Source organism: Rhopalosiphum padi, chromosome 3 (assembly GCF_020882245.1).
Source record: "Rhopalosiphum padi isolate XX-2018 chromosome 3, ASM2088224v1, whole genome shotgun sequence".
Taxonomy (NCBI): Eukaryota; Metazoa; Arthropoda; class Insecta; order Hemiptera; family Aphididae; genus Rhopalosiphum; species Rhopalosiphum padi.
Window position 1 is genome coordinate 79,614,690 of NC_083599.1, and position 25,842 is coordinate 79,640,531.

The 25,842-nt window shown below is 28.3% G+C and overlaps 2 protein-coding genes across 2 annotated transcripts; both read right to left on the reverse strand.

Moving 5' to 3' along the window:
- Nucleotides 1–528: 528 nt before the first annotated feature.
- On the reverse strand, nt 529–5,886 carry LOC132926001 (52 kDa repressor of the inhibitor of the protein kinase-like). Its single transcript, XM_060990353.1, has 7 exons — nt 5,764–5,886; nt 5,472–5,663; nt 4,341–4,909; nt 2,763–4,226; nt 1,842–1,849; nt 720–1,094; nt 529–653 (listed from the first exon to the last, which is right to left on the reverse strand). The coding sequence occupies exons 1-7, from the start codon at nt 5,884–5,886 to the stop codon at nt 529–531; spliced, it is 2,856 nt and encodes a 951-aa protein (XP_060846336.1).
- A 10,428-nt stretch (nt 5,887–16,314) lies between these two features.
- LOC132926003 (uncharacterized) lies at nt 16,315–21,116 on the reverse strand. The gene is made up of 6 exons (XM_060990354.1): nt 20,964–21,116; nt 19,155–19,329; nt 18,753–19,107; nt 18,193–18,432; nt 17,491–18,041; nt 16,315–17,354 (listed from the first exon to the last, which is right to left on the reverse strand). Exons 1-6 carry the CDS (start codon nt 21,114–21,116, stop codon nt 16,315–16,317), a joined length of 2,514 nt encoding a protein of 837 aa, XP_060846337.1.
- Between the last annotated feature and the right edge of the window lie 4,726 nt (nt 21,117–25,842).

The window sequence follows — 25,842 nt, forward strand, 5'->3', positions numbered from 1 at the left end:
TGACCAACAAAAAAAAAAATTTTAATCAAGTCATGATAGTTTTATGCAAGGTTTTATTAATTTAAAAAAAGAAGAAATGGTAAAACTTGAAGAAAAACAAAAAAAATTATTAGATGTAAAAAAACAAGAAATGGAGGCCTTGCAATTAATGGCACAAGCACTTGCTAAATTGGCAGGTCTTCCTGCCAACGAATAAAAGAGAGTTTTTAAAATACTTGCAAGTTACTAAAATTACTAAATTTGTAACAAGATGTTATTTTTTATTTTATTGTATGTTATATATAATTTAATGTTAATTATTTTCTAATTAAAGCATACAATTTAAAATATTTATGATTTTTAAATATATTTACTTGGTTGTGACTAATTATATTTTACTCATAAGACTGAAAAGTTGGTACAAAGATGATATTTTTATTTTTTTTTAATTTATTTCAATTTTATAGCATGTTATATAATTAATAATTTTGTGGTTGAACAATAAAGTTTAAAAGATTTAAATAAATTGTAATAGAATATTTTTTATTTTCAAATATTGTTATACAAATCAGTGGCAATAGCTTCACGAATGTCATCATAATTGTTCATATTCAACTCATAGATTTCATCTGTAATATGGACTTCTTCGTCTGAATAATATTCATTTTCATCAACTAAAATACATATGTTTTATATTTAAACATTATTTTATAATTTATCAAATTGTATCGTTTGGTTACCTGAAGCTTTACAAATATTATGTAATACAGCAGCTGCAACAGCTGTATGAGATACTAAAGCATAATCTAATGATTCAATCCCTTTTAACCTTCTGAATCGTCCTTTAAGATAGCCAAAAGTCTGTTCAATGATGACTCTTGTTGATGAAAGTACGGTGTTAAAATGTTTTTGTTTTGGTTGCATTAGACAATTATTTCTGTATGGCTTTAGTAAATAATCTGTTAGAGGATATGCTGAATCCCCAAGAATATAATGATTTTTAGGAATTAAGTACTCTGAATTTTCTGAAAGTTTTTGATATAAGGGACTATTGGACCACACATAAGCATCATGACAAGATCCGGGATACCCCACAAACACATCAATGAATTTTCCTAAAATAGTTTGTACACATTTAATTTTAAAATTGTATATTATAAAATAGGTAGTGATAGATATACTATAACACAATATAAAAATAATAATATATGTGTTGGGTACATAATAACATTGAGTATAGATAGTATAGAGGAACAATGTATATAAAATATGGCCTACGCTTCCGGGGAGGCGGCTAATAGGTGGCGCTTTAAAAAATTTGTCGCGGAGGCGAAAACAATGTATTAATTCTATATACTAATAATTATTGTACACTATCGCCAGCGTCAAATAAATCATTTTAATAATTACATAATATAATATCTATGTATATCTATGTTCATTATATTAAACAAATAGTCCATGTGTATTCAAATATATATTAATTGTATGTCTCATCATCGTTACATTATACATATTCGTTAATGGTACTAATTTTTATAAAATATTAATATATTATTTATAACGTACATAATATAAATTATTATTTTATTACCTATATACATTTTTAAATTTTCATTGCATTCGTAAAAAAACAATGCCGGGTGGTACTTGTTCTTATTTCAACTGCACGAAAAACCGAACTAATAACAAAGGACTAAAGATGTTTAGATTTCCTATCGACAGTTCACTGTCTAGAGAATGGATACTTAATTCAGGTTGATAATTCATTAATACTTAAGGGGATTCGATACCTTGATTTTCTGTTTTTGTCTAATACACACGCATAATAGTATTTTAGACGTGTTTTTTGCCAAACATACCAATTGATCTAATGAAGCGATATAAGAATTCAGAAAACAGATTTGAAAGTCTACTTAAAAACGACCCAAATTTTTAATATTATCTTCCAAATTCCTACAAACGTTATATTGAAAGAGAGTATTTAAAAATTGTCGTATTTCAATTTATAGAGAAATTAAAATCAAAAATTCGGGAATGTCGATTTCAAGTACACTTGACGAAAAATTGAAATCTGTTTTTAGAATTATTATCGCTTCATTAGATTAATTGGTATGTTTGGCAAAGAACACGTCTAAAATCCTATGCCTTGCATGTGTTAGACAAAAACAGAAAATTACGGTATCGAATCCCCTTAATAATATTTAAATCATAATATATAGTATAATTATACTATATGTATACTATATACATATATGTTAATTTGTAAAACCATAATTAAATAGGTAAATCTAATTTTTAATTTTTAAGGAAATACTACTTTGGATTTGTTGTCTCCTAAAAAACTAAGAAACCGATATTTATGTGAAAATCACTTTCAAAATAAGTGTTTTACTAACCCTAATGACAAATCTCGTCTAAATTATGGTGCTTTACCAAAAAAGTATACAATGGCCACTGGTAAGGGAATATTTTAAAAATTGTTTTTATTATTTAAAAACAGTAGAAATCGTTATATTGAGGTTCAAATTATTTTTAAATTAATTAATTTAAAAATATTTGTATTATTACATACCTAAAATATATTTTATAAAATAATATAGTATTTTGAATAATTTCATAACGATCAGTGGCGTAGCCAGGATTTTTCAATGGGGGGGGGGGGTTTACGGTTTGGGTCTATACAATAGGTAGGTATACATAAAACATATCATTTTAAATTTTATTGTCTATTATTTAAAACATTTAAAGTCAAAAAATATTTTAACTACATTACAATTTACATCAACCGTAGTCTTCTTGTTTTGGTCGCTAATTTATTTAGGACATCATCGGGGTCTATCATTATATCACTGTGTATATTCATCAATGCCAAACCATTCAACCTATTTTCACACGTAGTGTTTCGTAAATATGTTTTCAATCTTTTTAATGTTGAAAAAGATCGTTCACTGCTAGCAGTTGTGACTGGGAGAGTTGCTAAAATCTGTAGAAGTTTGAAAGTAGAAGGGAAAATCGATATGTTACATTTTTGAAGAGCGTCGATAGCATTTTTTGGTAAATCTTCAGTTCCTGTAAATTTTTGTTTCCAAACTTTAATTTCACTCACAGCTGCTAACACACTGCAATCCAAATCACCTTGATACATCTCAACTAGCTGCTTAATTTTTTCTTCATTATGTACACTATTGGATGATGGTAAAATAAAGCTAAAATTTTCAATTACAGATCTATGAGATAAAAATCGATCATTTAATTGATTTAAAAAATGATCTACAAATGGAATGAATAAAGATATTCTGTAATAATCCTCAGGGAAATCAACCTGGACATTGCATCTGTTTTTTTGCTTGTTAGCTGTACGAGGAATAGATATTTCAATGTTTAAGGCATCACATTTAGATTTTACTTTATTAAATATAATTTTAAATTCATTTTCATCATTTAACCTTAGTTGTTTAATTATATTTACTACATCGTCAGCCGTTTGAATAGCTTCAACCAGATCTATATTTTTTGTCTGAAGAAACTTACTCAATGGTAAACTCAAACTCAACACGTGTCCCAGTATATAAGTTGCTAATATAAATTCTGGTTGTCTTATAGCACACAGCAATTGGTATGCTCCTGATGAAGCATCCTTATCAAGCCAAGTACAAACTTCTGATAAACTATCAACTATTGCATCAAATAATTCGAGGAAAATAATTATTGATTCATGTCTGTCTACCCATCTTGTTGGACATAACAGTTTCAAACGGCTATGGGTTGATGAAGAACATACACGTGCTATTGATTCAGATAAAACATTATTTTTTTTGGGGTATTTAAAAAAAACACAAACTTTTTGAATAGTTCCAGTACAATTTCTTATAGACTGAATACTACAAGCATCTGAAATAGCCAAATTGAGACTATGGGAACTACAGTGTATATAATGTGCGAGAGGATAATGTTTAGTAATATGAGCTTGGACTCCGTTGAATTGTCCACTCATGGACGCAGCCCCATCATACCCTTGACCACGTAGGTATTTCACATCAATCCCGATTTCTTCCAAATTTGTCAGAAGAGTAGTAGCTAATCCCTTTCCAGTGACATCACTAACAGGAACAAATTTTAAAAAATCTTCTCTCATTATCATTTTTGTTTTGTCTAAATACCTTGCACAAAGGGAAAATTGTTCAATACCAGCAATGTCTGTAGTTTCATCAGCTAAGACTGTAAAACATCTTGCACTATTTACTCTGTTTACAATTTGTTTTAGAATTATATCAAAACATACATTTATTATTTCATTTTGTATGTCTGCACTAAGATATGATGCATTTCGAGGAGCATTCTTTAAATGGTCAGCTAACTCTTTATCACCCCCTTCAACTCTAAAACGTAACAAAGCTCGAAAGTTACCATCATTAGTGCTGTGTTGTAAATCTATTGGTCCCGAATCCCTATGGCCTCTTAAGGCTATTCCTTGACGACCACACAGAATAATAGTTTTAATAATTGGTTGTATTTTCTTACAATTTTGTTGGATTTCCATTTTTAAACTATTATTTATCTGCACATCAATAGAATCTTTATTTTTATTATATACAGATAACAAATTGTCAGCATTCAAAACTGACATTTTATGGTAATTTGTATTTTCATGTTTATTGAACTCTTCAATAGCTTTTTTCCAATTTGAAAAATGTTCTAAAACAAGTTTTCCTAATTTTTGTTTTCCACGACCTCCTTCATTTTGATTAAATAACACACAATATTTACAAAACACACCATCTAACATCTTCGAATAACTTAACCATGACCATTTTGTCAACCAATTTAGTTGAAATTTTAAATTTCGCTGCCCGCTTTGAGGAAACTTAAAAGTACCATCGGGTTTCCAAATGGCCATTAGTAGTTCAGCACGTTTATTTGAGTTATTCTACAATAAAAGCAATAGAAACGTGCATAAGAATAAGTAACTATCTACTAAATAATAGAGTATTCAAATAGAAATAGTATTTATGAAGCATATGGTTGATAATAATATAGTTTAAATTCCATAATAATAATTAATAAATAATATCAAGAACCCCATTTCAAAGCTTAAATCATCCATGAAAAGCATAGTTTTTAAATGATAGAATTTAATAGCAAAGCTTATACCTAATAATAAATATTAAAGAAGTTATAACATGCCAGAATGTTGCATAGTGCATAGATAGAAAATAAGCATAAAGAATAAGAAAGCAACAACTACTTTGAGTAGTTTCTAGAATATAATAGCAATACTATTGATGAAGCTTATGATTGCTAATAATTTAATTTATAATTAATAATAATTACAAGGATGATAAATATTACATAAGTTATAACATACCATAGTGTAACATTCCTAATTGATTAAATGGAATTAATTTTATTAAAATCTATAACAATTGGTGAATTATGTAAATAAAAAAAAACATTTTTCTTTAGTACTTATATATTATTTTTCTACCTACCTTTACTGCCTGATGAATCAGTAATCCAATATCCATTGGGTTAATATTGGGAACATCATCGAGATTATTACTAGTGGATTCAACATTATCAGGAATATTACTAGCGGACTCAACATTATCAGGGTTATTACCCTTAGATTCAACATTATTTGCATAATTACTTGTGGATTCAACATTACAGTCACTCTGGCACTGTTAAAAATAAACTTATTAATATCGCTTCAAAACTTTGTTAAGTTATACAATGTAAAAATCTGTTAATTTGATTAATATTGTGTTTAAAATACATTACCACAACCACATAATCAGCTACTTTAGATTCTGGCTGTTCTGGGGTGGGCTTCAATTTCTTAAAATATCCTAAAAGATTATTATTTTGATTGCGCTTTTGGAAGTTTGACTTAGATAGTTCCATCTTGGTTTAATAATATTTATTAGGTACCTGCTTAGCACATTAACAGTATTAGGTATTTATAAAAAAAAATAAAGTTACACACAATTTTATAGTTACACTAAAGACATCAAACACCTTATTGTCAATTGAATAATACTGATGAGAGAAAAAACTGTTTTCGTACATGATAAATTGATAACTAATATATGTGATAAACTGATAATATAGAATATCGATAATCCAATAATCGATATGATGTTATGTACGATTTTAGTTGTTGTGTACCATTTTCAAAGTATAAAGTAATACTAAAAAATTAAAAAAAGCTGAATATACTTCAGAATTATCCACATTTGAAAATGATATCAGTGAAGAAAATTCTAAGTCATCAAAACGTATAAATAATTATTCTAGTTGTATAAATACTGTACATAAAAAAAATACGATGAAGATAAATGTAAATAAAATCCCATCAATTCTTAGTAGTCCGCCTAAATATATTCATAAAGCTGCAGGTTATATATAATTCTGACTGTTCTGAGTATAAACACTTACTTTAAAATACATATTTCTAATTATATTTTTTTATCATTGTTGTAGGTGCTAACAACAAGACAAATTCTAAAACTACTAGTAATGTTAAAACTATGGTCATGGACCAAGTCACTGACGAACATTACATATCCAAAGGTAATATTAAATAACAGAAAAATGTGATTTAATTAAGTTACCATGTAAATAATAAAAAAAATAAATTATTATTTCTTAATTATTGTAAATAATAAATAAGATATAATTTATTTATTTTTAAAACATTTTGAATGTTAGATAAAGGTAGTGATGAAGAGTTTGTTGTAAATTCTGATGGAGTTAGTCAGTAATGCAACAGCTACAGCTATTCAGATTTAAAATCAAGTATTTACAAATTTATTCAATTAATTAATAAACAATTAACACTTTATAGAATCATTTTCAATTATAAATCATAAATAATTTGTAAATTAATTCATTAAGTGGGTATGAGTAATAATTAATATAATATAATTTTATTCAAATAAATAACAATAACAATATGATTACTTATTACTTATTACTATATATTTTATTAATTTGTTGAAACAATATTATTTTAGATTTTGATGGGAACAATAGTGATAATATTTTATACCAATTAGTGATTTTAAGTCTTATATTTATACATTTTTTTTTTTTTTTTTAATAGGTATTGAAAAAAAAAAATCTCCCTTCAAATGGAACGTGAGTGCTAGTAATTCACCTCTTATTGATAAACAAAAAATGTCTAGTCCCATACCAAAGTCATGGATTATAACACCTGTAAAATTACAAACAACTGAAACCCCTATCATTCAGTGTAAAAAGAAATTGGATTTTTATTCAGAACCTCTATATCCTAGTAATTAAATTGCATAAATAATCAATGCATAAAATTCAATGTTAGTTTGCATAAATATTTTTACTTTCATTTTAGAAATTACTAAAGATAATAATGTTTCAACATGCCATACTGTTCAATCAGGAAGTGATAGGACATCTTCTGGAGGTATTCATTATTTTCAATTTTTTGTTCTTTATTTATATCATTTTTAATATATAAATATAAATAATATGTAAAATTTGTTAATATTTTAGATTTGATGAACAAATTATATCGCACTGTAGTTTCCTTAAAGTATGATGTTAAGGAAATTCTTATAAAATTGGATCGTTTGGAAAATACAGCAACTGACAATCAGGCACACCTAATTATGACTGGAGAAATAAGAGATAATGAACAAGAAAGTGCAATTTTATGGAATTTTCCAATAACTTCATTGGACGAAATGGCATTGTTTGAAGAAAAACTACTTGAAAGATCTTTTCGATTGAAAATGGTAGTTGTTATAATAAATTAATTTTTATCATTAACTTAAATTCATAATAATTTGTTTTGTTTTAGATAAAAGATCTTAGTTTAATGGTTCGAAATACTGTATCAGAGACTGTACGTCAAATGCTTTCAAGGATGTTCATAAATGAAGTTTTATCAAAATATTCATTTGTTGGACAAAAAAAAAAACTATCATTTTCTATTTTAAACGCATGCACAATTATATTTGGTAAGAAACATAAAATATTGATAGTATATATTGTAGTAATGTAAATATATAAAATATTATATGCATCTAAATTATCATACATATACAATATAACAAATAGCTTTTATTATTAAATAAAAATTATAATGCATTTTTTAACTACAAAATTATAGTAATTCAATTTTCCTAATTTACCCTTGTAATAATAATTATGCCTTTTCTTTGGTATTATGTTTAAATATATATTTTATTTTTTTTTCTGTAGATGCCATAAGAAATATTAAACAATTTATAGATATACCATATTTAACAATTGAAAAGCCGTTGAAAGAATATTTAGCTGGGGCAAAATTCCGTGATTTGAAAAAAAAAAATGAAGATAATATAACCAAAAGCATTTAAATTAAATTATAATTATATATAAGTATTTTTTTTTATTATTAATATTTATGTTTCTATATATTATATTACTAAACTTGCAAAATCATGCAAACATTTTTATTTTATTATTAATATATTTCTATTACTATGTATTATATTACTTGCAGAAGCAAATGCATTTATTTTATTTTATGAATTGTGTATATTAAAGAAATAATAAATATTATATATATTATAATAAGTGTATTATTTATTTGCATATCAGATTTTTAAATATTAATATAATCAAAGCAATTTTCATAGAAATCAATTAATCAAAGCAATTTTCATAGAAATCAATATTTCTATTTTCTATATTTAGTAAGGTAACTCAAATATTTTGTAATCATTTTTAAAATGAAATGTACATAATTTCAAAATATTTTACCGATATTTTTTGGGCAACTAATTCATATTTTGAAAAATATTGTTTTGTAATATTTTTAAAATTTAAAAATAAAACATTTAAAAAATATAGTATTAAAATGTTTTATAAATATTTTTATAAAATATTTTCCAAATATGAACTTCTTGGACAAAGAATATAACTAAAATATTTTCTAATTATTTACGCAACTTTTTAACAATAATCAAACAATATTTTGACAATTATATTATTTTCCTGAAAATGTTTTTATCATAATTGGGAAATATTTTTATGCTGTGTGGGAAATGCTTCATTAATATTTTAAACAACTTAGTAAAATTAAAATCTGTTAGCATTAAAATTTCTTCGAAATTAAAGAAAATCAAACCATGGGCGACCACTGAGTTAATAAAAGCAATTAGGGATAGAGATCAACTTCACCTCAAAGTAAAAAAACATAATACTAATGACAATCTAAAAAAATATTATAAAAATTTCCGAAATAAAGTCACACAATTAATAAGAAATGCCAAAAACGTATATTATAAATCGGAATTAGAAAAATCAAACGGAAACCCCAAAATGTGTTGGAAATTAATTAATAATTTTATCGGTAGAAGTAAAAATCAAAATTATATAACAAATAATATACTACATAATGGTACTGAATTAAATGTAAAGGAAAATGGAAAAATTATCTCAAATAAATTTAATGACTTCTTTATTAATGTAGCATCAGATCTTCTCACTAAACTAAAAAATCAACAAAATGTAACCACTGTTATACATAATAACACCCCTAATAAGCCTATTCTTGATCAATTTATACTTACAAATGAACGTGAAATAATAAACCAAATCTCAAAACTAAATAATGGTTCTTCGACTGGTTTAGATGGTATTACAGTCAAATTATTAAAAAAGAATAAACTTGCATTAGCTTCCCCCCTAAAACATATTTTCAATCTTAGTTTTTCAAAGGCAACAGTACCAAATGTATTCAAAACGTCCATAGTCACACCAATTTTCAAAAAAGGCGAAACAAATTTAATCAATAACTATCGACCAATCTCAATGATTTCAAATATTGCAAAAATATTTGAAAAAATTACTAAAGATAGACTTGTTTCATTTCTAGATACAAACAATATTATACATCAATCACAATATGGTTTCCAAAAAGGTAAAGGCACAGATCAAGCCATCGCTAAAGTGACTGAATTTATTTATAAATCCTTAGATCAGTGTTGGTCAAACGGGGGGGGGATGAGGGGGATAGATCCCTACCATGGTTTTTTTTTCCTTCATATTTATAACAATTACATATAATATGTATATTGTACTATAATGTTAATGTATTATATTTTGTTTTAATTTTTCTGAAAATAACGCTTATGAGCGTATATTATTATTATCTTGATTCTAGACTCGTTCTAGGAACAAGGCTGTTATTATTATTAATATTTAGTAATTAGTTGCTTATACAAAATATACGGGAATTACCCAGCTCGGCGATCGTGAATATTCAATAACAACACACTCCTCCCTTGACCGGGCCATCGGCCGAAATGTATTAATACAATAATACTATGTCATTATAGTTGTCCAATTCATTGATTATTATTACGTTTTTCACAATATTTTGTTACACAGACCACAGTGTTTTGTTTTGACTATCGTACTCGTACCTCGTTACTCGTGTCTCGTACAGTTATACTGTGTGCGCATTATACATTTTTAAACTGTGACTGCTATAAATTGTGATTGATAATGTCTAATAAAAGAAAAATAACCACATATTTTACTTGCTCTACCAAGTCTACCATAAAACACGCGGATGCGGATGAAAAAAATAGTAAGATCCCTAAGATAATTACAGAAAAAGAAGTTGTGGACTTGCCGGTAATATTTGTTTAACTAATTAATGTAAAATATTTTATTTATGAGGGAAATGGGAATATTAATTTAAATTACCTATTGTATTAGGCTGTTGATTTCAATGTCCATGATATTGGCTGTTATATTAACAGTACTTTGACTAATGCTGATAGATATTTGGTAAGAATTAAATCTTTTGTTAGTCGTTAATTATACATGTACCATGTGTAGTGTTAGTTCATTATTACAACTAATACAACCAAAATTGATTAAGATTCTTAAAGATGTGTGGATACCACCAGCTACATATACATATCCTTTACTCGATTGTAATGCCAAGAGAGGTTTAAAATTCAAGCACCATTGGCTGAATGCTCATAATTGGCTGGCATATTCTGAAAAGTACCAAGGTGCTTTTTGCAAATTCTGTGTTGTATTTTCAAAAGTTGGGGGCGTTGGTGGTCAAAAATTAGGAACCCTGGTAGTGGAGGCTTTTACTAATTACAAAAAAGCTACAGAAGTATGTATATTTATAAATTTATTTATTCAAAATGTTATATATAATATTTAATATACTAATAATAACCTATAATTGGAATAAGTATTAAGTTAACAGTTCAAAATTCAAATATAAATACATTATACACTAACTTTTTAGGTTTTGTTAATTTATTTTATAGTAAAATTATAATTTAAATGTAACACAAATGTAAAAGTAACACAAATGTAAAATAGTATGTACTTACATGATTCAATGATTGCGTATTAATCAATTATAATTAAAAATACATATTTTAATATAAATAAACATAGGCATTATGATTACATAGCTACTACATGCGGCCTATTGATATTTACGTAAAATGCTTCCAGATTACGCGCGTGCTCTAATATCGGATAAGGTAAAATAATTTCAGATATCGGCGTTTAGATAAAAGATAATTGCCAATAATTGCGATAAAGCGATAAACCTCGGAGCAAAATTTAATAAACTGGTATTGTATTGTTGGAAAAAGTAACTGATTCTACGCATTTTTTATTAAACAAACGATTAAATCAAGATTTAAATAATATATTTTCAATGAAAATTGATAATATATAATATTCATGTAGGTACGACCAGGAAAAAATTATGTATGATATTTATTGTACCATGTTGATTATTATCATTATACAGGCCACACTGCTATACCAACAGGTATTACAAATCTTGAAATCTATAAATATATCTCTGCATGAACAGCAATCTAGTTAATTATCTATCTATTCTATCTTTGCATATATCATATTGCCTTGTATAACCTCAAATATTTTCCAATGTTTCCCGTGTGATAAGGTTTCATTTTCATGTCACATCCTAAAAGGAAGCATCAAAATTTTATCATATAACTAAGTGTAAAGTATATTAATTTGGTATTGTTTTAATGTTTTAAATTAAGTTATCAATACTAGTGTAGTTTAGTTATAATGATGAATATATGTATATTTTGAAATTATTTACAAATTAAAAATCTTCATCTGATGACACATCTATATTTAATGAATTAAATTTTTTCAATAAATTCCACTTAAATTTGAAAGGAAATCCTCTTGTCTGTACTCTGTATTTATATTCTTTATCTTTATTGCGTGAATAAATAATAATAATGAGTTTAATAAATTTAGTTTATTTATAATACACAATACAGTCAGTATACATAATGTAAGAAAAATATAAAATATAGATACGTATGTATTACTATTAAATACTATAATTCAAATAAAAACAATTTTTTTTAATATCAAAGTTTTTACATAAGTACAAATTTAAATTGTATTTTTCTATAATTGTGAAAAAAAACATACAAAAGTAGTAATGCATTTACATGCTAAACAAAACACAAATATATTTTCATTTTATTTTAAGGATTTTGGTAGAAATATCAATTATCAATTAATATTATATACTTTGATTACACTATATTACATCCTAGCAGTTGTATGATGTGATACTCTTTCCTAAAAGTACTAATATTAGTAATATCACAAGCATATTATAAGTATTTTTGCTTTTATTATAATAATTTAAATCATGTCATATTTTAATGTCAAAAAAATGGATATGCCTAAATGTTTCACACTGTGTAATAATAATGTTCTTTCAATAAAAAAAACATAAAAAGTATAAGATGTAAGCGAGTAATAAATGAGAATAATCTATTTTGGTTCTTGCACATTTATATAAGAATCCACATATTATATCAATGCGTATCATATCAGGTCAGTAATCAAATTTTCAAAACATTAAAACATTTGTTAACACTTTTTAAATTATTTTTTTTTTATGATTAATATTAATGACAATTACATGACTAAGGCCATAGTTATTCATAGCAATCAATAAAAATTGTGTACATATACTTTGAAATATAAATAACTTAAATTAAACTGGCAGTGTATTTGTTGTAAGACGAAACTGGAATAACATACAGCTCTTGTCAAAATAGTACATGCCTGTGAATCAATTTCCAAAGAAATGTTACTTAAAGTTACCCATCATGAAGTGTTGAAACGAATGGAAATGTGTTTAAAAGTAAATGGTCAAAATTTTGAACATTTGATAAAATATAAGTAAATGGATAATTATAATTCTAAATGGCATTATCTTTTATATAGTGAAAATTTATATGTATAAATAACTCTTGTCTTTAATGTCACTACTCACTAACCTGACCTATAACTACTAAACATCAAAAAGTGACCACATTAATACTATAATATAAACCTTATTGCTTACGGTACAGTTAATTACAATTTAATGTGACACATTATTTCAATTTCAATAATTATAGATAAAGTTGTTTGTGGTCTGTTAATAATTGATAATATAACAAAATGTTATTAATCAACTAAAAAATTTAAATCCAAAAAATCACAAAAATAAAAATTTAATTTAATACAAAACTAAAGAATATATTACCATATGTGTTATATACTTATATATAAAAACATTGCCCATTGGTAATGATCTTTGAAATATAATATACATTGATATAGAAATTAAACATAATAAATGAATATTGTTAACACCACACAAGATTAAATTCCCTGGTAGTCTTCTTTCAAACTATCACTGTAGTCACATGTAACATTTTTGTGAAATTATAACAATATCCACATTTCCAGATAATATTTAACCTTTCTAAAAGTAAAAACAAATTCAATTTTAAAAACAATGAAGTTAACTTACTAAAATGTATCTATTGAAGTATTTAAGCTTAAGTACTTTTTATAAGATTAGGGAAGCTACTTACACTTTAAAATCATGCTGCAACCATGATGCCTATGTTAAAAAATGATAATACTTTTTTCTAGTTTTTAAATATACATGTTGATCACAATTGGGCATTTAAGTATGAGCATCAAAATAGAAATAATAACTAGGTAATATTTTTTTCTGAAATCATATATATGAGCTAAAATTATGCTTGATACAAACTGAAAATAAGCATAAAAAAATATTTTACTTACAATTATGTGCACATCTATCTATAAATAATTTTGTCCAGAAAATATGTTTTATGTTGTGTTTCACATTTTAAGCCCGTTGAGTATCAAAAGAATAATGTTTGTAATGTGCCTGAAACCAAGTATAAAAATTGAAATAACATTTAATAAAAAACTGAATAATATAGTAATATTACCTTATGTATCATGTAAAAGCATTGGGTAATCATCTTTAAAGTGTTATAATGTAATTTTTTAAAACTCCGTAAACACAGTGAGATCAAATTTTAAGGAAACCCTCATTCAAACCGTCGTCGTAGTTACATGCATATTTTGGATAAGATAATATTAAGATAAAATGATATTTAACATTTCTGAAAAGATGAACAAATTTAAATTTAAAAATAATTAAGTTGATTTACTACAATATATTATTTAAGCCATTGCTTTTTATAACATTTCGTGTACTAATTTACCTTTTAAAATAATTATGCAGGTAGGTCTACTCAAAACAAATGTTAATGAGTATGAACTTATTATATTTTTCTAGTTTTCACATAATTATAAAATTATTCGAATAAATCAAAATGTTAACACTTTATTGAAAATTGAAATAATTGAAATAACAAGTAGAATTTATGACAAAATAAACAAAACATTAAATTTTTTCATGGTATTTATATTGAATATATTGGTATTTCCAAGTGGCAAGTGGAAATATTTCAATTATTCCCATAAACATATAGTTCTAAAAGTTAACATATGGGCGCTAGTAGTTATTTTTAACAGCTGTTTTATATCACTGTTTGGTGTTACTATCAATATTTGGTATCTGTGTTTAAAGGTGGATATATCAATCCACCTTGCCGTGTTTTAAATAGAATATCAAAGCCGTTTATTACGTAATTTCTTAGATCATATACGATCTAAGTATAATCTCAAACCTGTACATCTTTAATCGTGATCCGTTCCTATTTATTTTATACTTATAGTTTATGGGCTTATGGCAATTGCCTTTTCTTTCTTATCTTAATGTTATAGCACATGCGTAATCTAGAAGCAATTACTGGTCGTGTATAAATAATACAAGACTAATTGGTATGTTTATTTATATTACAATATGTATTTTTCTATATGTATTTTTAATTCTAATTGATTATTACATATTCTAACTGGCGAATCATCATGTACACAATATTTTACATTTGTGTTACCGACTGGACTACTAACGATTATTTAGTATTTAATTCTAGGTCATAGTTATGCTATAAAAAATAACAATACCTATAGGCTATAAGATAACATGCTCGATAAAATAAAAAGAAATTGTTTTATACATACATATTTCCTTTGCTTTGAAAATTGTCAGATGCAATATAAATCCATAAGCATTTAGTTATAAGTAGTAATTATTAACGAATTTTCTATATTGCATACCGAATTATAATTATCGAGCTTGTATCCATTTACTAAGTATTTAGTATAATAGACTATATTATCCTTATTCCTTAGTATTTAAAGTAGAATAACTCCGGAAGTTTTCGTTCAAATTTCGATTTCAATACATCAACATTTTCAGAAAAATTACCTGATTCACATTTTCCTTTTAAATATATATGTTCTCATTTGAAAAACCAAAGTTGGTATCACCACAGGATACTCCTTAAATGATTTGAAAAATCGAAGTACTCCAAAATATCGTCTTCAATTACATTTAAATAAATCACCCTGTATATTAAGAAATTTAAATAAAGTTCAAGAATTACAAAAAATACGTCAGTTATATTTAGCGTTGGTTGAATTGATTATCTCATATGGAATAATAGGCTGGGGTGGTGCTTTCGAAAATACTATAAGTCACCTATAAATATGTCAAAATCAAATTATAAGATTATTACTCAATAAAGACCGTATGTATCCAACAAAAAACTTCTATATTAAATTTATTTATTTATTTATTTATTTATAATATATAAACGCCAAACGGCAATTTTAAATTAACAGATTAAGTTTAAAATTAATAGATATAACAGTAATATAATAATACAAATACACACAAAATTAGAACATATGGAAAAAACACAACATAATATAAACTAAATGGTAATACCGTAATTTAGTAATATAAAACTATGATACAACATATTTATAACAATTATATTATATAATTACTTATTAAAATCAAAATTAAGATTATTCAGATTACGAAGCATTCTGTGTAAGGGGTGATTTATGTCCGTATAATGTATTGTGAGTTGGAACTTGGAAGAGTGCGTGATTTCTGGAGAAGGATGGGATACGAAAACATATTTTAGAGAGGAGATCGGGTGCATCTATGGTGCCACCTAGGAGTGAGGTTATAAAGCGCTCATCAGCATCTTGTCGACGAGTTGACAGCATTGGTATTCCCAATGAACTACGAATTAAGGAATAGTCATGCGTAGGGTGAGGTATCTTCATTATGTAGGCAATGTAGGAAAGAAATCTATTTTGTACACGCTCGAGTCTTAGTTCGTCTTTAGCTAGGTAGGGATGCCACACCACCACACCGTATTCTAATATAGAACGTACTAATGAGAAGTATAATGTGCAGAGACAACGAGCAGAAGAAAACTGATTAGTATTGCGTTTAATAAAACCCAATACTTTTAAAGCTTTACCTACAGTGACATTTATATGGTGCTCAAAATTTAATGATGGTGAGTAATGAATACCAAGATCTTTATAGAGGAAGACACAGTTAAGAGAAGTGCCATTTAGAGAATAGTTGTGGTGGATAGGAGATTGCTGCCTAGAAAACGACATAACATGACATTTGCTTATATTAAGGCTAAGGCCAATGGAGTGCGCCCAACTTGCAAAAATATCTAGTTCTGACTGTAGGATATGACATTGATTAAGATTGTCTATTTTAAGGAATATTTTTATGTCATCAGCAAAAATAAGGAGTTTAGCCTTAGTGATCCATTTGGTTATCGAGTTTACAAATAGAATAAATAAAAGAGGACTAAGGTGGCCTCCTTGAGGGACTCCAGATGGTATCACAGCTGACTTCGAAACAGCATTTTTGATTTTTATGAATTGTTTTCTATCTGTGATGTAAGAGTGCAACCAAGATAGTAGGGGATTCCCAATGCCTAAAGACTTAAGCACCATTATAAGGCAATCGTGGTCCACTGTGTCAAATGCTTTATTAAAGTCTGTAAAGATTACATCTACCTGACTTCTGTGCTCGATAACTTCTGATAAATAAGAGGAGAAAGCAAAACCACTTGTTACGGTTGATTTATGCGATCTAAAACCATGCTGCTCACTTATAATAAGATGATATAAAGCGTAGTCTTATTCTGGAGTATACAATCGATTCAAATAATTTACCAATATGTGGTATTATAGAAATTGGTCTGTAGCTTTGGATATCAGAAGCGTCACCAGATTTCAGAACAGGTGTTATAGAGGATATTTTCCAAACCTTAGGAAAAATACCTAAATCTAACGAACGCCTGAAAATTAAATAAATTGGATAAGCAATAGAAAAACGACAATTGTATAAGCATTGAGCGGATATGTCATCTGGGCCATTAGAGTAAGTATTTTTTAAGGATTTAAGAGCGGAAAAAACATCGTCGACAGTAAACGTTATATCGGAAGGAAGTTCATATGATAAGTAATCAGATGAGCCAGTAAATGGTGGAAGTTGGAAAGACGAGGAGTTGAACGTCGAGGAGAAATGAGTTGAAAACAGATTAGCTGATTCAGTTGGAGTATTTGAGGCAATATTACCGAGATGGAGTGATGACGGAATTGGAGGTTTCTGTTTTAGATTATTTACAAATTTACAGAATTTGGAGGGGGAAGATGATAGAGTCTCTTCGGTATGCCCAAAATGAGCAGAGTAATCAACTTTTGACTGGCGTTTACATTTTGCTCTATATTCAGAGAAAACAAGATAATCAGATATCGACTTGGTTCGCTTATAAACTGCATGGGCTTTCTTCTTGGTTATTATAAGATTTTTTGAGAATGGTGGATGTCCATTTAGGAAATTTAGAAGGTGAAAAAACTTTGATGGGAACAAACTGATTTATAGAGCTTAGAAGTGCATCATTAAAGACAACAGCAGAATCATCAACTGAATAAAGCGAAAAAGTACTTTCCCAATCAAATGATCCTAGATAACGGAGCATGGATTTTTTATCAGCCGATTTATAATCACGGTATTTATGTTTGACTTGAGCAGTTATCGGAGTTGGAAATGGAAAAGATATAAACAAAGGTGGGTGGTAAGAATCCGGAGTGTTGTGAACCCCTGTCTGTATGCTATACACAGAATAGGATATAGTTATAATATAATATAATATAATATAGTATAGTGTGTAAGCATATTAACATGTGAACCGATAGAGTGACACGGTTTTAGGGAATTCGCTGTGTGGACAGTTTTGAGCCCGAGCGAGCCCCTACCGTGTCTCGCCGTCTGTATAATATTTAGTGTAGTCCTGGCAGACCATCGAGCAGAGCCTCTGTTATTTTCTTAAGTCTAACAATTATTCTGTGTACTAATTTCTTTTAAAATTGATTATATTAATAAAGTATTAGTGATAACTTAAACACCGCGTATTTATTACTAACGAACAAACTCGGTTGTGGAGACGTCCATAACAGGAGAAACAATTGGAGTGTTGGCAAGTTGGACAGTAGGTGTGTCAAAACTAGAAAAGACAAGGTCAAGAAGGCATCCACGGGCATTAGGCACTTGATTGAGCTGGTAAAAATTATAGTACGAGAAAGAATCGACAAGATGAGTAGAAGTGTTAGACATGGTACCTGATGCGAAAAGACCTTGGTTGCTTTTGGACCATTTAATAAGAGGTAGATTATAGTCACCACAGAGAAGAATAGATGTAGGGTTAGTAGTTGATATTAAGTGTTCTATAGAGCTGGTATGGGCCTCAAAATCTGGGAGGGTGGAATTAGGTGGTAAGTAAACTGCACCTAAAAGAATTTTAAATGAATTAATGGACAGAAGGGTATATACTTGCTCGAGCGTGTTGATGTTTGTACAGATAAGAGATGTTTTAATATAAGACTTGATTGCAATGAGAACACCACCTCCTCGTGAGTAGTTACTGTTAAGATAATTTCTGTCAACCCTGAAGATTTGATAGCCATTGAGCCCAAGTTCAGAGTCATGGACGTCAGAAGAGAGCCATGTTTCTGTGAGGATAATTACATCATAACAAATAAAAAGGGGAATAGAACTTCTAAAATTACTTAATTTAGTTTTTAACCCACGGACATTTTGGTAGAAAATGTTTAAACTATTTAGATTACAATTCAAATGATTATTATTTTTAAAGCTGTTTACAAAATCAAAAAATTCAGTAGATGTATTAACAGATAATTTACAAAGATAACATGAAGCCAGGGGTACTAGGGCAAGTGTTAAAATGAATTTATAGCACACCGTCAACTCTATCACGAATGGCCGTATTGCAACTTGTTAAAAGTTGTCGGACACCACGATCGAGAGAAGATGCGAAAAAAGTTATTGTTCCGTATTGCAACGTATATTTTAATACGTTGCCGGAAACTGTATAGGATTATTGCGTAGTATCGATAATACTAGAAATACGTATAGGTATGTGAGAACGAAATAGGGTATTGCAACCCGTATTATATGGTGTTGCCGCTATTTGGTGCCGTGACCTTACCGTATATCTAGCTTTAGGAAGCGTAGGAAGGTAAAACTGGTGTCGATACAGACGATATCGACCGGTATTTATGGGAAAGATAGGGGCCGTGTGTTGTATGTTATTATATTTATATTTTACAGAAAAAGATAATAATTTAGATAGTAATTGATATACAACAACGCTAAGAACTTTGCAATAACTTTAATATGTTCCTCAATTAAAATCAAGTACATTTTATTACCCCCATGGTTTCACACTTGAATTTGCAGCTTTAATTTCGGTTTCATCAGCCATGTGCTGCTTGTACACACTCTGGGACAGAAGAATTTTTTAGAGTGCATTTAATAGACGTAACTAGTACTTTAAGTTAGGGGAGGGGGCTAGATTAAAATGTTTTATAGCAAATATTTTTTAATTAAATTATTATTTATTATTTCTAATGGTGTTTACAACTGACTTGAATGATCATACAATTAAACTATTTTATATTGTATTATGCAAAAATAAAGTTAATACTAATATGTTTTATGATTATAAGCACATACAATTACTCAAAAATTCTGGGGGGCTGAAGCCCACCCAAGCCCCTCCTAGTTACTCTTTTGAATTGTGCAATATGTGAGTATGAACAATGTTCCGCAAAACAACACATTTGGAAAGAAAAAATAACAACATATTTTGTATGTACGATCTACGTCTATGGCTTAATATTATGTAATAAGAATTATGAAACTATTATAGGTTTAATTTTCGTTTTTAATAAACATGTTTTTAATTTTCAATATTTTTTTTTTTTTTTAAATAGCGTTTATTTGAAAATTTACAATGTATACAAGTTTTGTACAATGAGTAAATTGGTGGTAGGGGTGACAATGATGGGGCGGTGAAGGGAAGCTTACAGTTAAGCTACCTTTAATGAGTCTTAAATCTAGTTATATGAATATAAGTATAATAGAATTTTAGATAAGGTCTCTGGGCCAGTTTCTGTTAAGTCATCGGGTAGGGTTGCCGGGGAGATGTTTTGAGTGAAGATTGGATATTAGTTTGTTTGGGTGGCCAAGTATTTTGCAGTGAAGTCTTGAGTAGAATGTGATTGCTGTTTGGTTGATGGATTGAACTTTGAGATCTTGATGTAAAACGGCATTTGTGACATACCAAGGTGCTTTGGTGACCATGCGAAGACATATCGATTGGAAAGCTTGGATTGTCCGAAAGTGATGGTTTGGCAGTGCCCCAGAGGGCGATTCCGTATGACCATATTGGTTGGAGGAGACTTTTGTATAAAAGTTGACGGTAAGAGAGGTTCATGTTTGATTTGAGGAGAGATGTATGATGTGTAGGCGGGAGTTAAGCTGTTTCCTTTTGTTTTTGAGATGAGAACCCCAGGTGAGTCTTCTATCGAGTAGCAGGCCGAGGTATTTTGCTTCTCTTGAGTGGGGGATTACTGAACTGTTAAAAGAAACTTCAGGACAGTCCTTAGGTCTGAGGATGAAGGTGATATGTGTAGATTTGAGGTCGTTTATTTTGACTTTCCAAGTGTTGCACAACTTTGAAAGGATGTTGAAATGGTTTTGGAGATGGTGGGAGCAAATGTCTGAATCGGAGTCAGCAGCAAGAATGGCAGTGTCATCAGCATAAGTACCCATAGTAGTGTTTTCGGTGGTAGGAATGTCAGCTGTAAATAAGATGTACAGAACAGGGCAGTGTCACTTCTTTGAGGTACACCAGCAAGTATATCGTAAGAGTCAGATAAGGTGGATTATATTTTAACATTGAATGATCTCTTTTATATATATGACTTGAGTAAGAGATAGTATGGCGCAGGATAGATTTTTTTTAATTTGTATAGCAGGCCGGCGTGCCAGACCGAGTCGAATGCTTGTGAAACGTCAAGGAATGCTGCGGAACAGTATTTCTTCGTTTCGAGGGAGGAGGCAATTAAGTCAACAACACGGTGTAGTTGGTGAAAAGTGGGTGGTTTTGGGCGAAAACAGTGAGAGAAGCGATTGCTATATCAATGTCTTCTTTAGTTTTTAATTTTATGTTTAGATTAATGTTGTTTGATAAAAAATTGCGGAATTTGGGCCAATTTATTTGTTTAAAACTGGGCTTTCTCGAGGCTTGAGTGATGATTTGCAATAGAACTGGAGTATGGTCTGAAGCAGGATCATTTAGGTTGGTTGTTTGAGGTTTGAGGTGGTTTGGCAGGTTTGACAGAAAGAAGTCAAGAATTTCCGGATGTCTATTAGCATGCGTAGGCCAGTATGTAGGAACATCCGTAATGATAGTTTTTGCGTGTGAGGAGGACATGACCCTGAGAAGGGAACGGCCTCTTGTGTTGGTATATCTGGAGCTCCAGTTTAGGTGCTTAGCATTGAAGTCGGCTCCAATAACGAATGTGTGATTGAGGGAGAGTATGAAGGTTGATAGTTCGTTTTCAGGAAATTGGCATCCTGGAGGAAGGTAAGCAGAAGCAAATGAGATTGGAATTGAGTTAAGAACTATGGAAGAAGCAATGATTTGAAGTTTGTCTGAAGTAAGAGGGGGGAGGGAAGAATGAGGTATTCTGTGCGAGATAAGTAGAACAGTTCCTCCGTGAGCGGAACCGTCCGGGTAATCTGCTCTGAGTGCTTCATAGCCTTGGATATTAAGGAAGTTTTTCTGGGTGAGATGAGTTTCTGTTATCATTGCGATATCGATTCTATTTTCATTGAGGGTGAGTTGAAGTTCGTTAATGTTGTTGAGAATTCCGTAAGCGTTCCACAGAAAGATTGAGAGTGGGTGACTGGAGTTATTAACGGCAGCCATCATTAAGTATGAGTTTTTCTATGAGGGTCGTGACGAGTGAGATTAGTGGGTTGATTAATGATTTTAGCTCATTAACAAATGAGGAAAGGTAGACGGAGAGGTTATTTGCTGGTGATTGGTCCGGTTTCTCCTGAGATGGTGCTTTAAGTTGAGATGAATTTGTGTTGGGAAGGAGAGGAAAATGTTTAGACAATGTGAGATTAGAATTGACAATGTCAGTATGTGTGTGTCTGGTTCTGAAGTTTGGAAGAAGTTTTCTGTGTTTGAGGATATCCTTGTGTGACTAACATCATCACTAACATCATTGGTTATAATATTATCGATATTTATTTTATCCTTAATAATAATAATAAAAAAACCAAGTTCATATCACAGTTTAAGAACGAAAATATTGAATTTTATCATATTATTATCGTTTATTTTGTTTTAAATAAAATGTTACCTGGCGAATAATATAGACAAAATAGATACATTACTGTAGCGTTATTATGATAAAACTTGGTATTATATTCTACTATTTATTTATTTTTTTTAGATAAATTTTAGATTCATTATAAATAATTTTATATAATAGAATAAAAACTAAAATAATAACAATAAGTACTTACATTTAAATTTCTGTAGATATGTTTGAAAAAAATGTTGGTGTTCTGCGTACACTTGTGTTCACAATAAAACTGAATGTTTTTAAAAAAATGTTTCCTTATTATATAGTACTCAATTTTCCATCTCTTTAAAAATCTTATAATCAATTATGTTAATAGAAAGTATACTATTTTTTTTATGATATTCATATTATGTTTACAGAGTCGGAAGTTATATTTTAATACGATATCCGCATTTCTGTAATTAAGAACCTGTTATTATTGCTAAATGCTAAAATATATTAAATAGGTAAAAAAAACTCTGGGTTTAAAGATTATATCATATAACGAGGTCGTAGTCGTATAATGAACTTTAAATAAAAACATTGACCAACACGTTTCGAAAATACTGCCAATTCTCAGAACTATTATTAATTTGAAATATTTGTACATTATATACTAAAAAAAATGAAATCTGTATATCTGCAAATAAGAACCTGTTATTATTCTTAAATGTCAAAATATAGTAAATAGGTAAAAAAAAACGCTGGGTTTAAAGATTATATAGTGACGAGGTCGTAGTCGTATAATGAACTTTAAATAAAAACATTAACGAACACGTTTCGAAAAATACTGTCAATTCTCAGAACTATGATTAATTTGAGATATTTACACATTATATACTAAAAAATATGAAATCTGTATATCTGTAAATAAGAACTTGTTATTATTGCTAAATGTCAAAATATATTAAATAGGTAAAAAAACCCTGGATTTAAAGATTATATAGTGACGAGGTCGTAGTCGTACAATGAACTTTAAATAAAAAACAGTCGAACACGTTTCGAAAATACTGACAATTCTCAGAACTATTATTAATTTGAGTTATTTACATATTATATATTAAACTATGAAATCTGCTTATCTGTAAATAAGAAAAGGTTATTATTGATTAATGTATAAAATAGGAAAAAAAAAAAAGAAATCTGGTTTTGAAGAATTTAATAACGAGGGTGAGGTCGTACAATGAACTCATACTACTTGTGACCGGGGAGAGAACACATATATAAGGAAGCCTTTTGATATAACTTTTTCAGTCTACTTCAACGAATCTACAGCGAGTCCATGTTTTTATACAAATAGTTTTCTATTTTTTTATTAAATTAAAATACTTTTCAAAAAAATAAAATATTGTCGGTCAATTCATTTAGGAGTGATGATGAAGAATCCTTTGTTGTAAGCGATGTAAGTATAAAAAAAAATATGTCTAAATATTTATATAGATATATTATTTTATATTTAAATAGAATCAAATATTAATCCATAGTTGGTAAAGATAAATATAACGTTACTATTACTTTTTTAAATGTTGAAATTATTAAACATTTAATTAAAACTGTGTATAAACTAAAAAACATTAACTAATCGCTTAAATATTGTCAGTGTTGAGACCTATCTAGATAAATTTATCTAGATATTTCATCTAGATAGTATTTGTTCATCTTTTATCTTATCTAGATGAAAATTTAAATATGTATCTAAGGGTTATCTTAGATTAAAAATCGGTATCTTTTTAGTAATTATCTAGATAATATTATGTGTAAACCGATATTTTTTTTGAGCGCCCTGTATGCATGCAAGTTAATATTATGGTCTATGGACTATGGAGTCCATTTTATAAATAATTTCATTAGTAATAATATAAAATATAATAAAAACAGGATCAACAAAAATAATCTACGAACGTTATAACTTATAAATCATAATATAGAACTATCAAGCTTATAACATGAAAAAATTAATGCCCACTCTATAAATAGACCAATATTAAATTAAATTATTATGCCGATGATAATAATATGACGTTATATACGGGCACTGGGTATTTTATACTATTCGCGGGAAAACATTAGTAATAATTTATTACTAATAATATCATAATATTGATTCATGATTGTGCTTTGCTATAAGTCGGTAATTCGGTACTAATCACTAAACAGTAATCAGTCGTATAGTCTATACGACTTGTTATTGTCACTTTCTGGTTGTGTGTATACAATATTACGAAATCTGTTCCATATTGCTACTTATTTTCATTTGTGATATCCGTTGATATTTTAGTCATTAAATTAAATTATAAAAATGAAACGGTTCGTGATTAAATCAGTGGATTTATGTACGGATACCTCGGTGAAAAAAGTGCGTAATACTCTGTCATTGAAACATGAAAACGTGGATGATCCTACTACAGTACAGCATGCAAATGAAAATACTAATACTGAATCCGCTGATGAACAATTATTGTGCAAAATGTCATACTTGTTTGACGGTGAATTATATAAAATTGTTACACTCGATGGCATTAAAGTTTCAGCTAAATGTACTACATGCTCAAAAGTAATTAATGGCCATACATCTACTGGAAATTTCCTCAGTCACATAAAGGTACTTATTTTTTTATTGTTAGGTATTTATTTATATATTTATTGCTATAATATTTATAATTAATATTATCTATTTAATTTTACAGCTTAAACATAGTTTTATGATGTCTAAAGTACAAGCCAAAAAAGATGCTATAAAGAAAAGAGCGAATGATGAACTCAGTACAAACAATCTAAAACAATCAAAGTTATCGTTTA

Excerpts from the sequence above, each read along its gene's own strand:
- LOC132926001 (XM_060990353.1), bottom strand. The coding sequence starts at position 5,886 with ATGGAACTATCTAAGTCAAACTTCCAAAAGCGCAATCAAAATAATAAT. Across the intron at positions 4,910-5,471 it reads TGATTCATCAGGCAGTAAAG|AATAACTCAAATAAACGTGC; the intron begins GTAGGTAGAAAA and ends CTTTTATTGTAG. Across the intron at positions 4,227-4,340 it reads GTTGAAGGGGGTGATAAAGA|AGTAAATAGTGCAAGATGTT; the intron begins GTTAGCTGACCA and ends AATTGTAAACAG.
- LOC132926003 (XM_060990354.1), bottom strand. The coding sequence starts at position 21,116 with ATGAACCTCTCTTACCGTCAACTTTTATACAAAAGTCTCCTCCAACCA. Across the intron at positions 18,433-18,752 it reads ATGGACGTCTCCACAACCGA|CATACAGACAGGGGTTCACA; the intron begins GTTTGTTCGTTA and ends TTCTGTGTATAG. Across the intron at positions 18,042-18,192 it reads CTTCTAAGCTCTATAAATCA|AGCAAAATGTAAACGCCAGT; the intron begins GTTTGTTCCCAT and ends CTCTGAATATAG.